The 13,431-nt window shown below is 43.8% G+C and overlaps 1 protein-coding gene across 1 annotated transcript in view; it reads left to right on the top strand.

The window, feature by feature from the left end:
- Positions 1–13,431, top strand: part of PTPRQ (protein tyrosine phosphatase receptor type Q) — a 536,318-nt gene that overhangs the window by 214,789 nt on the left and 308,098 nt on the right. The window contains exons 19-20 of the mRNA XM_069762319.1: positions 343–503; positions 1,781–1,926. Coding sequence (XP_069618420.1) covers positions 343–503; positions 1,781–1,926 — 307 coding nt within the window. The remainder of the gene's footprint in view (positions 1–342; positions 504–1,780; positions 1,927–13,431) is intronic.

The following is a 13,431-nucleotide window of genomic DNA, read 5'->3' as shown; positions in this document are numbered from 1 at the left end:
GCTTGATAAATTTGGTACATCTGCAGACTATTTAGTCTAAGTTTACATTATCTCTTTGTTTACATCTTGTCAGAAATTTTGTTTCGAAATTTTGTTTCAAAATTTTGGTAATGCATAGAGTACCACTTTTTGGCAAGCCTCGCCCCTAGTTAGACCGGGTGTCTTAATCACATACTAAATATGGTGCAAGCCGTGGAAGGCAGTTTTCGGCTCTGAAAATCTCCTTCACAGAATTTTAAATGATTTATGACAGTTTAGTAAATCTCCCTTATTGTTTGTATTTTTATCTGCGCTATCTGTACTCGGAAATAACATTTACATGTTTTCTTTCTTATGTCCTAGGGATGAGACATCTAACAAAACTGTCAATATTGAAGATACTTCAGTGGACTTTAGGGATTTTGAAAGCAATCATGAATATAGTGCATACGTCACATCCAGCACTAGATTTGGGGATGGAAATGTCAAAAGTGACGTTTTAAGATTTAAAACTCTAGAAGGAGGTATATAGTAAATGCATGCTATGTGTTATACCATGTGACAGGACCAGATCTCCCTTCTATCTGATAAAAAAATTGCATTACAATCATCCAATTTATATTGTGGTATGAGCAAACCCTCACAGAAAGAATTGGCTATGATCCCCTGCTGTTCTGTCTGTATACTCTTTTGCTTCCTCCCCTGCCCAGGAGCTGTGGTGTGATCAGATTATGTCCCTGCACGGTCAGACACGGCCATTACACAGTACACAGCAGGGGCACATGTATAAGATTATCTCAGCACAGGGACATTTCTTTTTAACACATTCAATTGTGGAACTTATTATTAGTCCAAGATATATTAATGAAAATAAACTTTGTTCTTGGGAAAACCCCTTTAAGGCACTCCATAAATGTCACCTGCTCCCTGCTCCACCAGTTGCTAGGTACTTGCCTAATCATTTTTGATCCAGCCTAGCCTGGGATCTCAAGAGCATCATTACTAGTTTTACACAAGCATATTGAGACTTATAAATGTGGATTTTAGGTTGCCCACTATTAAGTCATATTTATGGGAAAAGAGCTAATTTTTTGGGGAAAAAAAGCTCATTTTCTCTCTGCTGAGCTATTCTTGATCTATACCACGTTGATTTGGGCCGATTGACAGCGCTCCCTCGAGACCGCTATCTCATTCTTCTTTATAGGCTTCATTTAAAGGATCAGCCCTGTTAGGCCCTAAGAGCTGTCCTATATTAATCTCAGTTAAGTTATGCTTTAAAAGGAACCTGTCAAATGAAAAAATGCTATTAACCTGCAAATGTAAGCTTAATCTGCAGGCTAATAGGGATGTGAAACTGCCCGGCTCCCGCACGTTGCAGAATGCTGCGGGAGAAAATGAACTTTATTCCACGAGGCAGCATTTGGATTTCAGTCAGAACTGTGGTGACGGTGCGGATTCAAAATTCCCTAAACATTGGCCAACTCTTTTAAGTAGACTCCATGAATATCAGGATATCATAGCCTCCCTTTAGTTATTTTTTTTTAGTTTAGCTTTACACTGGGTATTTCCTCTTTATCTTCTAGTATTTTTTCTCGAATTCATATTAACATTGTTAAATTTAATATAATTTAAACCATTCTTTCTCATAATATCAATTCTCTCAGAACCTAAAAGTTATTGAAACAGGTCTATATGCTTTGGGATTAAAATGTCCATATTTGTTTTTATTTAATGAATTGCTAGTTTTATCTGTGGTATGTATCAATTTTGCAGACTTACGGTTATTCATTCAATTTTGCAGTTCCTAGTGACCCACCAAAGAACATATCCTATAGAAGTCTCACCTCTACATCTGTAAAGATTTTCTGGAATCCTCCCATTAAACCAAATGGTGTCATACAATATTATACATTATATTTCAGGAATACTTCTAACACGTACATGAGGGTAAGAACACGATATTCTAACGTGCATTTCCTGCTAGCGTATAGTATTATTTGCTTATGTCTTCATAGTAATCAATGGATAATAACCAAGTTGTTTTAATATGCTGAAATATTTTATATTTTAAAAATGATTAACAACTCGTAGCTCTGCAAGAAACTATAATTCCCTGTGTGCATATAGCTTCAATAGTGGCCATACTTGTTATTAGAAGTTGGTTGATAGTTTGACCAACATTTATCTGGTAAATGATTGTTACAGCAATGCAATAACTTATATTTTAGATGATATTTACAGTTACAGTTGGGTCCATAAATGTGCAATTACACTGGGCCAGTAATGGCCAATTTAATACCACAAGTGATGCTTTTTACAGATGAACATGATCTACTTAGCCTGATATGGAGGATACCATGATCTTCTGTAGTTAGTGTTACTGCACAAATTCTCCTGTCCCGACTATGAAATCCTGTATGCAGTGTAAGAGCTCCCTATGTGATGACCACCTCATAGCCCACAACACAGCGCTGGATGATTTACTAATAAAATACATAGGTACTTTTGGTTTAAAAAAAAATTCCCTCAACTAGGTGGATCTTCAGAAAAGCATTTTTCCCCTTTACTAAGGACTGGGTCTCCTTCAGTTGTGAAGTGTTTGCTCTAAGTGTAAGGGATGCCAAAAATTAGGAGGCACTCCAATACATTTTTGAAGAGACATAGTAGAGGGCCTCATAAAACATTTTTTCCAATTAATAAGGAGTGCATATCCTAGACTGGTAATGCTCATGCACTAAGTGGGCTGAAAAACATTTACGCTTGGGCGGTATATGTATGCAAAGATATACCTATAATATAACGCTGGGAGCGTCACTCTGTCCGAAGCCTTTATAGACTGCGCAGGCGCGAGCGCCGGCACAGTCTGGCCCCCACAGAGTGACGCTCCCAGGAGATCGCGGTATGCGTTAACACTGAAGCATACCGCGATCTCCACCGGAGAGTCAGGGACCGCCAGGAGGGTAAGTATATTCACCTTTCCCCGTTCCAGCGCTGTGTGCGGCTCCGTCTCCCGGCTCCTCTGCTGTGACAGTTCAGAGGGCGCGATGATGCGCTTAATGCGTGCCGGCGCCGCCCTCTGACTTACCAGTCACAGGCAGAGGAGCCATTTTCTTGAAGACACACTCCGGCTCCACTGCAGGTGTGTCTTCAAGAAAATGGCGCCGGAAAGAGCGGACTGCGCAGGCGCCGATTCCTGCTGCCGGAATCGGCGCCTGCGCAGTCCGCGCTTTCCGGCGCCATTTTCTTGAAGACGCACCTGCAGTGGAGCCGGACGATAGGTGAGTATGGTATTTTTTTTTTTATATGGCAGCAGCATACGGGGGCATACACACTGGAGCGTCTTATGGGGGGCATATCATACAATGGTGGTGCAGGATGGGAGCAGCACATGACAGAACGGGGGCAGGATGGCAGCAGCACATGACAGAACGGGCGCAGGATGGCAGCAGCACATGACAGAACGGGCCCAGGATGGCAGCAGCATATGACAGAACGGGCGCAGGATGGCAGCCGCACATGACAGAACGGGCACAGGATTGCAGCAGCACATGACAGAACGGGCGCAGGATGGCAGCAGCACATGAAAGAACGAGTGCAGGATGGCAGCAGCACATGACAGAACGGACGCAGGATGGGAGCAGCACATGACAGAACGGGCGCAGGATGGCAACAGCACATGACAGAACGAGCGTAGGATGCGAGCAGCACATGACAGAACGGGGGCGCAGGATGGGAGCAGCACATGACAGAACGGGGGCGCAGGATGGGAGCAGCACATGACAGGATGGGAATGCAGGATGGAGCAGCACATGACAAAATGGGGGCGCAGGATGGAGCAGCACATGACAGAATGGGGGCGCAGGATGGAGCAGCACATGACAGGATGGGGACGCAGGATGGAGCAGCACATGACAGGATGGGGACGCAGGATGGAGCAGCACATTCCAGGATGGAGACCATATACCAATATAAATGCTCGCCACCCGGGCATAGAACGGGTTCAATAGCTGGTATATATATATATATATATATATATATATATATTGTCCCAGGTGGGCCACTATAAATTGTTAATCACAAACATCCTTAAAACATTTATAGCAAGAGTAGCATGATCACTCTGTTGATATGGTGGTGGAGGAGGAGAAGGATGACATCACAGAATAGATGAAATCCTGAAGCGTATACCCATGTTTAGGTGGGAAGGGGTGAATGAGAATAGACCAACAAAAAACAGACGCACCGCATTTCAGTTTCAGTTATCGGGTGGTGTACAGAAGTCTGGCCCAATCCAGCTCTTGTTCAGTTGTCCCCACCAAGACAACAACTGTCCATGTTGTCCTCCTCACCCTCTTCCTCATCCTCCCTCTGCTCCTCTTCAGGCCATCCACGTTGAACAGATGGGATGAAGGTGGTGTGGGTACTACCCTCTGTAGCATGGGCAACCAGCTCCTGTTGCTCCCACTCCACGTTATCACCCAACACGTGTTGAGAAGATGAGGTTAGGCTGGGCTGTGTATCATCAGCCAGTATAGTTTCTTGCTCCATCTCAACTTACTCTGCCTGCAAAGAATCCTCTTTAATTGTGATCTGCGACCCTTTCAGTAGACTGAGAAGCGGGATGGTGATGCTGATTACGGCGTCATCGCTGCTCACCATTTTGGGTTAGCCCTCAAAGTTTTTGAGAACTGCAGAGATCAGCATGGGTTTATGAGAAATCGCTCCTGTCAAACCAATCTAATCAGTTTTTATGAAGAGGTAAGCTATAGACTGGACCACGGTGAGTCATTGGATGTGGTATATCTCGATTTTTCCAAAGCGTTTGATACCGTGCCGCACAAGAGGTTGGTACACAAAATGAGAATGCTTGGTCTGGGGGAAAATGTGTGTAAATGGGTTAGTAACTGGCTTAGTGATAGAAAGCAGAGGGTGGTTATAAATGGTATAGTCTCTAACTGGGTCGAAGTGACCAGTGGGGTACCGCAGGGGTCAGTATTGGGACCTGTTCTCTTCAACACATTCATTAATGATCTGGTAGAAGGTTTACACAGTAAAATATCGATATTTGCAGATGATACAAAACTATGTAAAGCAGTTAATACAAGAGAAGATAGTATTCTGCTACAGATGGATCTGGATAAGTTGGAAACTTGGGCTGAAAGGTGGCAGATGAGGTTTAACAATGATAAATGTAAGGTTATACACATGGGAAGAGGGAATCAATATCACCATTACACACTGAACGGGAAACCACTGGGTAAATCTGACAGGGAGAAGGACTTGGGGATCCTAGTTAATGATAAACTTACCTGGAGCAGCCAGTGCCAGGCAGCAGCTGCCAAGGCAAACAGGATCATGGGGTGCATTAAAAGAGGTCTGGATACACATGATGAGAGCATTATACTGCCTCTGTACAAATCCCTAGTTAGACCGCACATGGAGTACTGTGTCCAGTTTTGGGCACCGGTGCTCAGGAAGGATATAATGGAACTAGAGAGAGTACAAAGGAGGGCAACAAAATTAATAAAGGGGATGGGAGAACTACAATACCCAGATAGATTAGCGAAATTAGGATTATTTAGTCTAGAAAAAAGACGACTGAGGGGCGATCTAATAACCATGTATAAGTATATAAGGGGACAATACAAATATCTCGCTGAGGATCTGTTTATACCAAGGAAGGTGACGGGCACAAGGGGGCATTCTTTGCGTCTGGAGGAGAGAAGGTTTTTCCACCAACATAGAAGAGGATTCTTTACTGTTAGGGCAGTGAGAATCTGGAATTGCTTGCCTGAGGAGGTGGTGATGGCGAACTCAGTCGAGGGGTTCAAGAGAGGCCTGGATGTCTTCCTGGAGCAGAACAATATTGTATCATACAATTATTAGGTTCTGTAGAAGGACGTAGATCTGGGTATTTATTATGATGGAATATAGGCTGAACTGGATGGACAAATGTCTTTTTTCGGCCTTACTAACTATGTTACTATGTTACTATGTAGATGTCAGACATCCATGCCCACTCATCAGCTCTTATGTGAGGTGGCTGACCAGAATATCAATGGGCATGGTGTTTCTGGTATTCAACTACTGCCCTCTGCTGCTCACAAGGCCTTACTCACATATGTAATGTTGAGTTCCAACGCATGGTGACATCGCACATCAGTCGGTTAGTTGGAAGTTGCAACTGCTGCTGCAGCACTGCCAGGAAAGCGGCAGCTGTACCCAACTTCTGGAAATGGGCACTCACTCAGTGTATATTTATAAGTAGCTCAAGCAGATCTGGGTAAGTTTTGAGAAACTGCTGAGCCACTAAGTTGAGCAGGTGGGCCAGCCATGGTACGTGTGTGAGTTGGCCAAGCTTCAGAGCTGCCACCAGGTTACAGCCATTGTCACACAGAACCATACCTGGTTATAGGTTAAGGGGCAAGAGACACAGATTAGTCTGGTCTGATAGACCTATTAACAACTCTGTGGCAGTGTGCAGTTTGTCACCTTAGAAGATTAGCTTCAACAGAGGTTGTTGTCACTTTGCTGAGGCAGTGCTGCAGTGCTTCCAGCTTTTGACTGACATTGACATTTGTTAAGTGGAGGGTGAGGAGGAGGTGCAGAAACTGTTGCAGAAGGTGGGGCAACCCTGATTGTACCTGGGCCTGCAATCCTTGGTGTTGGTAGCACAATGTTCACCCAGTGTGCCGTCAGGGAAATGTAACATCCCTGGCCACAATCACTTGTCCAGGTGTCAGTGCTTAGAGCATGGCTGGTGTTATGGGACAACGTTCTTGTGTAAGATGGGGATGGCACACTGGGAGAAACAGTGCCAGCTGGGGACCGGATCCCGAGAGACGGCCGCCACCATGAGATTGTGCAAAGGTTCCATCTCCATAAGCCTAAACTACAACATTTTCAGGTCAAGCAGTCTGGAAATGTGGCCTTTATTATTGTAGCCTGTGGGTGAGTGGCTGCATATTTACGCTTGCATTCCAAGGACTGCGGCAACTGAAGGCTGCACTGGGACAAGGATGTGGACGTGGTTGCTGACAGTAGTTGCAAGTGTGCAATGACATGTGCAGGGTGGGAGTCATCTTAGCCAACATCCTGGACAGGGTATTGGTGTGCACGCAGAACAGAGGAAGAGGCAGAGGTGTCACCCACATTGTTTCTGGATCCTGGCGTTTGACCCAAGTAGTTGGGTTCTTTGTTTGCATGTTCCTGAGCATGCTGTTGGTGGTCAGGCTGATGTTGTGCTGCCACTGCTGATGATGGCATGGCAGATGTTCCAAATGGCATTTTCTGGGTAAACTGGACTGTCTTTAAAAAAGCCAGACTTGGAAACATCTAACCCTTGGCTTGGCAACTTCACCCATGTTAGTGCTCTGGGGAACAGTTGCCTGCTTTGGGTATCTGGCCATCCCACTGCCTCTTCCCGCCTGTTGTGCTGCTGTGGATCCCTCCACCTGATTGCTGCTGTCTTTGCTCTGCTTGTCATCTTCCCAGGTTGGATCAGTTATTTCTTCATCCATCACCTCATCTTCCACCCTGTTCCTCCTCCTGACTTGCTGACGTAACAACACAACTTGCTGACAATTGTGTATCATCATCCGGCTCTAATAATTGCTTTTATCCACCATTGCCTTCTTGTGAGCGTTTGGGCATTGGTACATGCCATCTCCTCATGTCCAACATAAAACGGGCAGGGCAAGAGGCCAGAATCTATAAATAGAAATGTGAATATCTCTTCAGTGTGTCCAAGGGGGATCACCTGTCTCTGGGCACTCGACATGGTAGGAGGAAAGAGTATCAGGGTGAGGATTATGTGGTCTAGAATCACGACTACTGAGACTGGACTGTGTGGAAGGCAGGGTGGCAAAGTGAGGAGGCATCTGCTATCCATCCAACAACTTTTCACACTGCTCTGGCTTCAGGAGTGGTGTTCTACACCCCCTTACAAAGTGGGACAGGAAGCTAGATCGACTTGATGTGTGTATTTGTTGTGCTTCTGTGGCAGGCACACTTTCATCTTGCCCATGGCCTCGGCCTTTGTGCTCACTATCAGTATCATGTCCATTTCCTCGTCACTTATCACACAATGCCCCTTGCCCATTTTAAATTACTTATGATATATCCCAGTGTTACAACGCCAGCAATAGCAGAATAAATGCATCATAAAATGTCACTGCAGAAAAAAATTGCAGTATTAAACTGCCAGGAAAATTTGCGCAATTCAGATGGACATATAAGACTACAGAATCAATATACCAATGCAATTTTTTTAACAAACAATTTTTGGGGGTTTTGAGGTCCAACTCTAACACAATAAATGTAATATAAAATGTCACTCATGGAAAAAATTACAATATTACAATGCCAGGAAAATTTGCCTAATTCAGATGAGTGTATAAGACTGCAATATCAATATAGCAATGTGATTTTTTTTTTTTAACAAAAAACATTTTGGTTTTTTTTTTTAAGGCCCTACTGTAGCACGATAAATGCCTTATAAAATTGTACTGCTCAAAATAATTGCAGTATTACAATGCCAGCAAAATGTGCTCACTTCAGATGGATGTATAAGAATGAAGTATCAAAATAGCAAAGCTATTTGTAACCAAACAATTTTTTTGTGCTTTGAGGCCAAGATAGATGTAGCATGATAAATGTTGTATAAAATTTCACTGCTGAAAAAAATTGCAGCATTACAATGCCAAGAAAATATGCCCAATTCAGATGGAGGTATAAAACTGTAGTATTAATATAGCGATGCTATTTGCAACCAAGCAATTTTTCTTTGTGTTTTGAGGCCCTGCCCTAGCAAAATAAATCCTGTATAAAATGTCAATGCTCAAAAAAATTGCAGTATTATTATTGGAGGAAAATTTGAACGCCTCAGATGGATGTAAAAGACTGCAGTATCAATATAGCAATGCTATTGAAATCCAATCATGTTTGGATGTATGCTTTTGATGCACAAGTGCCGCAGTAAAAATGGTGCATAATATTTGGTGTATAATATTTCCCTAATCAGGCCAATTTGCAGGATTAAAAGTCAAAATAATATTATTAGCCCTGAGAAGGGGTTTTGGTATGAGTTGCAGGCTGCAACATAAATGACATACAATTCACCCTATCCTGTCCTACACGAACCCTTCGAGCACAATCTCTCCCTAATTGCTGCTAACTACAGTATTACTATTTATTATCATTAGCCCTTAAAAGGGCTGTAGATATACTTAAAAGAAATCTTAACGTGGTTGAATCCACCTCTCCCTACTCTACTTGTTTCCGGGGTACAGTGTGATGAGCATAGCATCACTGAACTTATATACAGGAAAGATATACAGTGGGGCAAAAAAGTATTTAGTCAGTCAGCAATAGTGCAAGTTCCACCACTTAAAAAGATGAGAGGCGTCTGTAATTTACATCATAGGTAGACCTCAACTATGGGAGACAAACTGAGAAAAAAAAATCCAGAAAATCACATTGTCTGTTTTTTTATCATTTTTTTTTTGCATATTATGGTGGAAAATAAGTATTTGGTCAGAAACAAACAATCAAGATTTCTGGCTCTCACAGACCTGTAACTTCTTCTTTAAGAGTCTCCTCTTTCCTCCACTCATTACATGTAGTAATGGCACCTGTTTAAACTTGTTATCAGTATAAAAAGACACCTGTGCACACCCTCAAACAGTCTGACTCCAAACTCCACTATGGTGAAGACCAAAGAGCTGTCAAAGGACACCAGAAACAAAATTGTAGCCCTGCACCAGGCTGGGAAGACTGAATCTGCAATAGCCAACCAGCTTGGAGTGAAGAAATCAACAGTGGAAGCAATAATTAGAAAATGGAAGACATACAAGACCACTGATAATCTCCCTCGATCTGGGGCTCCACGCAAAATCCCACCCCGTGGGGTCAGAATGATCACAAGAACGGTGAGCAAAAATCCCAGAACCACGCGGGGGGACCTAGTGAATGAACTGCAGAGAGCTGGGACCAATGTAACAAGGCCTACCATAAGTAACACACTACGCCACCATGGACTCAGATCCTGCAGTGCCAGACGTGTCCCACTGCTTAAGCCAGTACATGTCCGGGCCCGTCTGAAGTTTCCTAGAGAGCATTTGGATGATCCAGAGGAGTTTTGGGAGAATGTCCTATGGTCTGATGAAACCAAACTGGAACTGTTTGGTAGAAACACAACTTGTCGTGTTTGGAGGAAAAAGAATACTGAGTTGCATCCATCAAACACCATACCTACTGTAAAGCATGGTGGTGGAAACATCATGCTTTGGGGCTGTTTTTCTGCAAAGGGGCCAGGACGACTGATCCGGGTACATGAAAGAATGAATGGGGCCATGTATCGTGAGATTTTGAGTGCAAACCTCCTTCCATCAGCAAGGGCATTGAAGATGAAACGTGGCTGGGTCTTTCAACATGACAATGATCCAAAGCACACCGCCAGGGCAACGAAGGAGTGGCTTCATAAGAAGCATTTCAAGGTCCTGGAGTGGCCTAGCCAGTCTCCAGATCTCAACCTTATAGAAAACCTTTGGAGGGAGTTGAAAGTCCGTGTTGCCAAGCGAAAAGCCAAAAACATCACTGCTCTAGAGGAGATCTGCATGGAGGAATGGGCCAACATACCAACAACAGTGTGTGGCAACCTTGTGAAGACTTACAGAAAACGTTTGACCTCTGTCATTGCCAACAAAGGATATATTACAAAGTATTGAGATGAAATTTTGTTTCTGACCAAATACTTATTTTCCACCATAATATGCAAATAAAATGTTAAAAAAACAGACAATGTGATTTTCTGGATTTTTTTTTCTCAGTTTGTCTCCCATCGTTGAGGTCTACCTATGATGTAAATTACAGACGCCTCTCATCTTTTTAACTTGCACTATTGCTGACTGACTAAATACTTTTTTGCCCCACTGTATATCTTGGTACCATGTTAGCCAGTAGATAGAAAAATATTTAGAACTGAGAGTCCTCAGTAGTTGATACCTTTTAATGGCTAACTGAAAAGATGGTAACAAATTGCAAGCTTTTGAGACTACTCAGGTTTCTTCATCAGGCAAAGACTAAAAGGAATTCTGGAGAATCACATATTTATGCACAACATATCACAGTAAAAAAAAAAACATTGATAAGACAGGTGACATGAAGCAGAATTACCATGAGTGATAAACAGTTATGTCCATAAATATTGGACCAGTTCTTACTTAAGGAATGTTTTATTGTCCTCTAATTGGGGTCTGGTTCTGTTGTGATGACCCCACATGGTCTGAGGGGCAAATTCCTTAATTCCTTAGTTGATGTAAACAGACATAAATCCATATGACACATTCATTCCTGCACTAAGACTGTGAAAAGTAATCATCAGACAATATTCCCATATTCTTCTGTCTCTTTGAGATTTGAAGTTACCTTTTAAAACAAGTAATGTCATGTCCATAATGTTATGACTGGGGAGGCAAAAATGTATTGACACAGGTAGATCTATTCTTTTTTCTCTTATTGTGTGGCATTGAGAATTCATTCTTGTTCTAAGCTTTTGCCCTGTCTTCCCCAGATACAGACCCCCAGATAGACATTTCGTACAAATAATTAGGTACACCACATTAGAAGTGATGCAGCTGAAAGTACCTGGTATCTTGTAGTCCTGATGTGAATTGGGGATCTTTATCTTTTCTGTGGTCATTATAAATGGACAGGTTTTACATTTTTTCTGATTGCAAGGAAAGGTACCTACAGCTGTTGGAGAGGACAGAGAGCTTTTGACAATGATACTTCTTAGATTTGGGGGCTGCCTAAAATACAGTAGTGGGGGGGTCTGGAAAAATTGATTATAAGCGGGCATTTTTTTGTAGTAAAGGTTGTAATTTCCATGCAGCTCCCCTTAGCACCTCCAGATTTGGATTGTAGGTAACTACTAGGGGTACTCGGTTATTTTCTTCTATAGCTTTGTAATGTAGCAGGTAATTACTTGATATTCTGGTGGCTCTTGTAATCTGGTTTTCAATTGTTCTTGGATGGTAGCCCTGATTCAAAAAGGTCTTTCTGAGGTGACCAAGGTGTTCATCCCTATCCATTGGGTTGGAACATATACAATTGTATCTGATGGCTTGGCTGTAGACAATAGAGTTTTTTATGTGATTTGGATGGAAACTGTCCCATTTAAGGCATGTTGGACGGTCGATTAGCTTCTGATACAGGGATGTCTCTATTTTATTGTTCTGAAGCTTAATGATGGTGTCCATAAAGTTAATTTCAGTGCAGGAGTAGTTGAGTGTCAAGTTGATGGTAGGATGAAATTGATTAACCCCTTAGCGACCGTCGATACGCCTTTTAACGGCGGCCGCTAAGGGTACTTAAACCACAGCGCCGTTAATTAACGGCGCTGTGGAAAAAGTCAATAGCGCCCCACACAGGCCGATTTTCTCCGGGGTCTCGGCTGCTGGGGGTAGCCGAGACCCCAGAGAACATGATTCGGGGGGTTTTTAACCCTCCCCGCATTTGCGATCGCCGGTAATTAACCGTTTACCGGCGATCGCAAAAAAAAAAAAGAAAAAAAAAAGCGATCTCCTTTAAATTTCTCTGTCCTCCGATGTGATCGCACATCGGAGGACAGAGAAAAGGGGTCCCAGGTGGCCCCCCCAATACTCACCTAGCTCCCCCGATGCTCCTCGTGTCTCCCGGTGGGCGCCGCCATCTTTAAAATGGCGGGCGCATGCGCAGTGCGCCCGCCGGCCGGCATCGGGAGAATCTTTGGGGTCTCGGCTGCCGGGGGTAGCCGAGACCCCAAAGAGCATGATCGGGGTCGGTTTTACCGACCCCTGTATTGCGATCGCCGGTAATTAACCGTTTACCGGCGATCGCAAAAAAAAAAAAGGAAAAAAAAGCGATCTCTTTTAAATTTCTCTGTCCTCCGATGTGATCGCACATCGGAGGACAGAGAAAAGGGGTCCCAGGTGGCCCCCCCAATACTCACCTAGCTCCCCCGATGCTCCTCGTGTCTCCCGGTGGGCGCCGCCATCTTTAAAATGGCGGGCGCATGCACAGTGCGCCCGCCGGCCGGCATCGGGAGAATCTTTGGGGTCTCGGCTGCCGGGGGTAGCCGAGACCCCAAAGAGCATGATCGGGGTCGGTTTTACCGACCCCTGTTTTGCGATCGCCGGTAATTAACTGTTTACCGGCGACCGCAAAAAAAAAAAGAAAGTAAAGTGTAATTCTCTGTCCTCTGATGTGATCGCACATCAGAGGACAGAGAAATAGGGGGATTCGGGGACCCTAGCATACTCACCTAGGTCCCTGGATCCTCTTGCTGCTCCTCCTGGTCGCCGGCAGAAGAAAATGGCGGGCGCATGCCCAGTGCGCCCGCCATCTGTCTCCATCTGCCGGCCGGCAGGAGAACAGCAGTTGGGGCTAAAATTAGGGTTAGGGGTAGGGTTA

The sequence above is a fragment of the Ranitomeya imitator genome, chromosome 4 (genome assembly GCF_032444005.1).
Source record: "Ranitomeya imitator isolate aRanImi1 chromosome 4, aRanImi1.pri, whole genome shotgun sequence".
NCBI lineage: Eukaryota > Metazoa > Chordata > Amphibia > Anura > Dendrobatidae > Ranitomeya > Ranitomeya imitator.
This window is presented reverse-complemented; position numbering and strand designations above follow the sequence as displayed.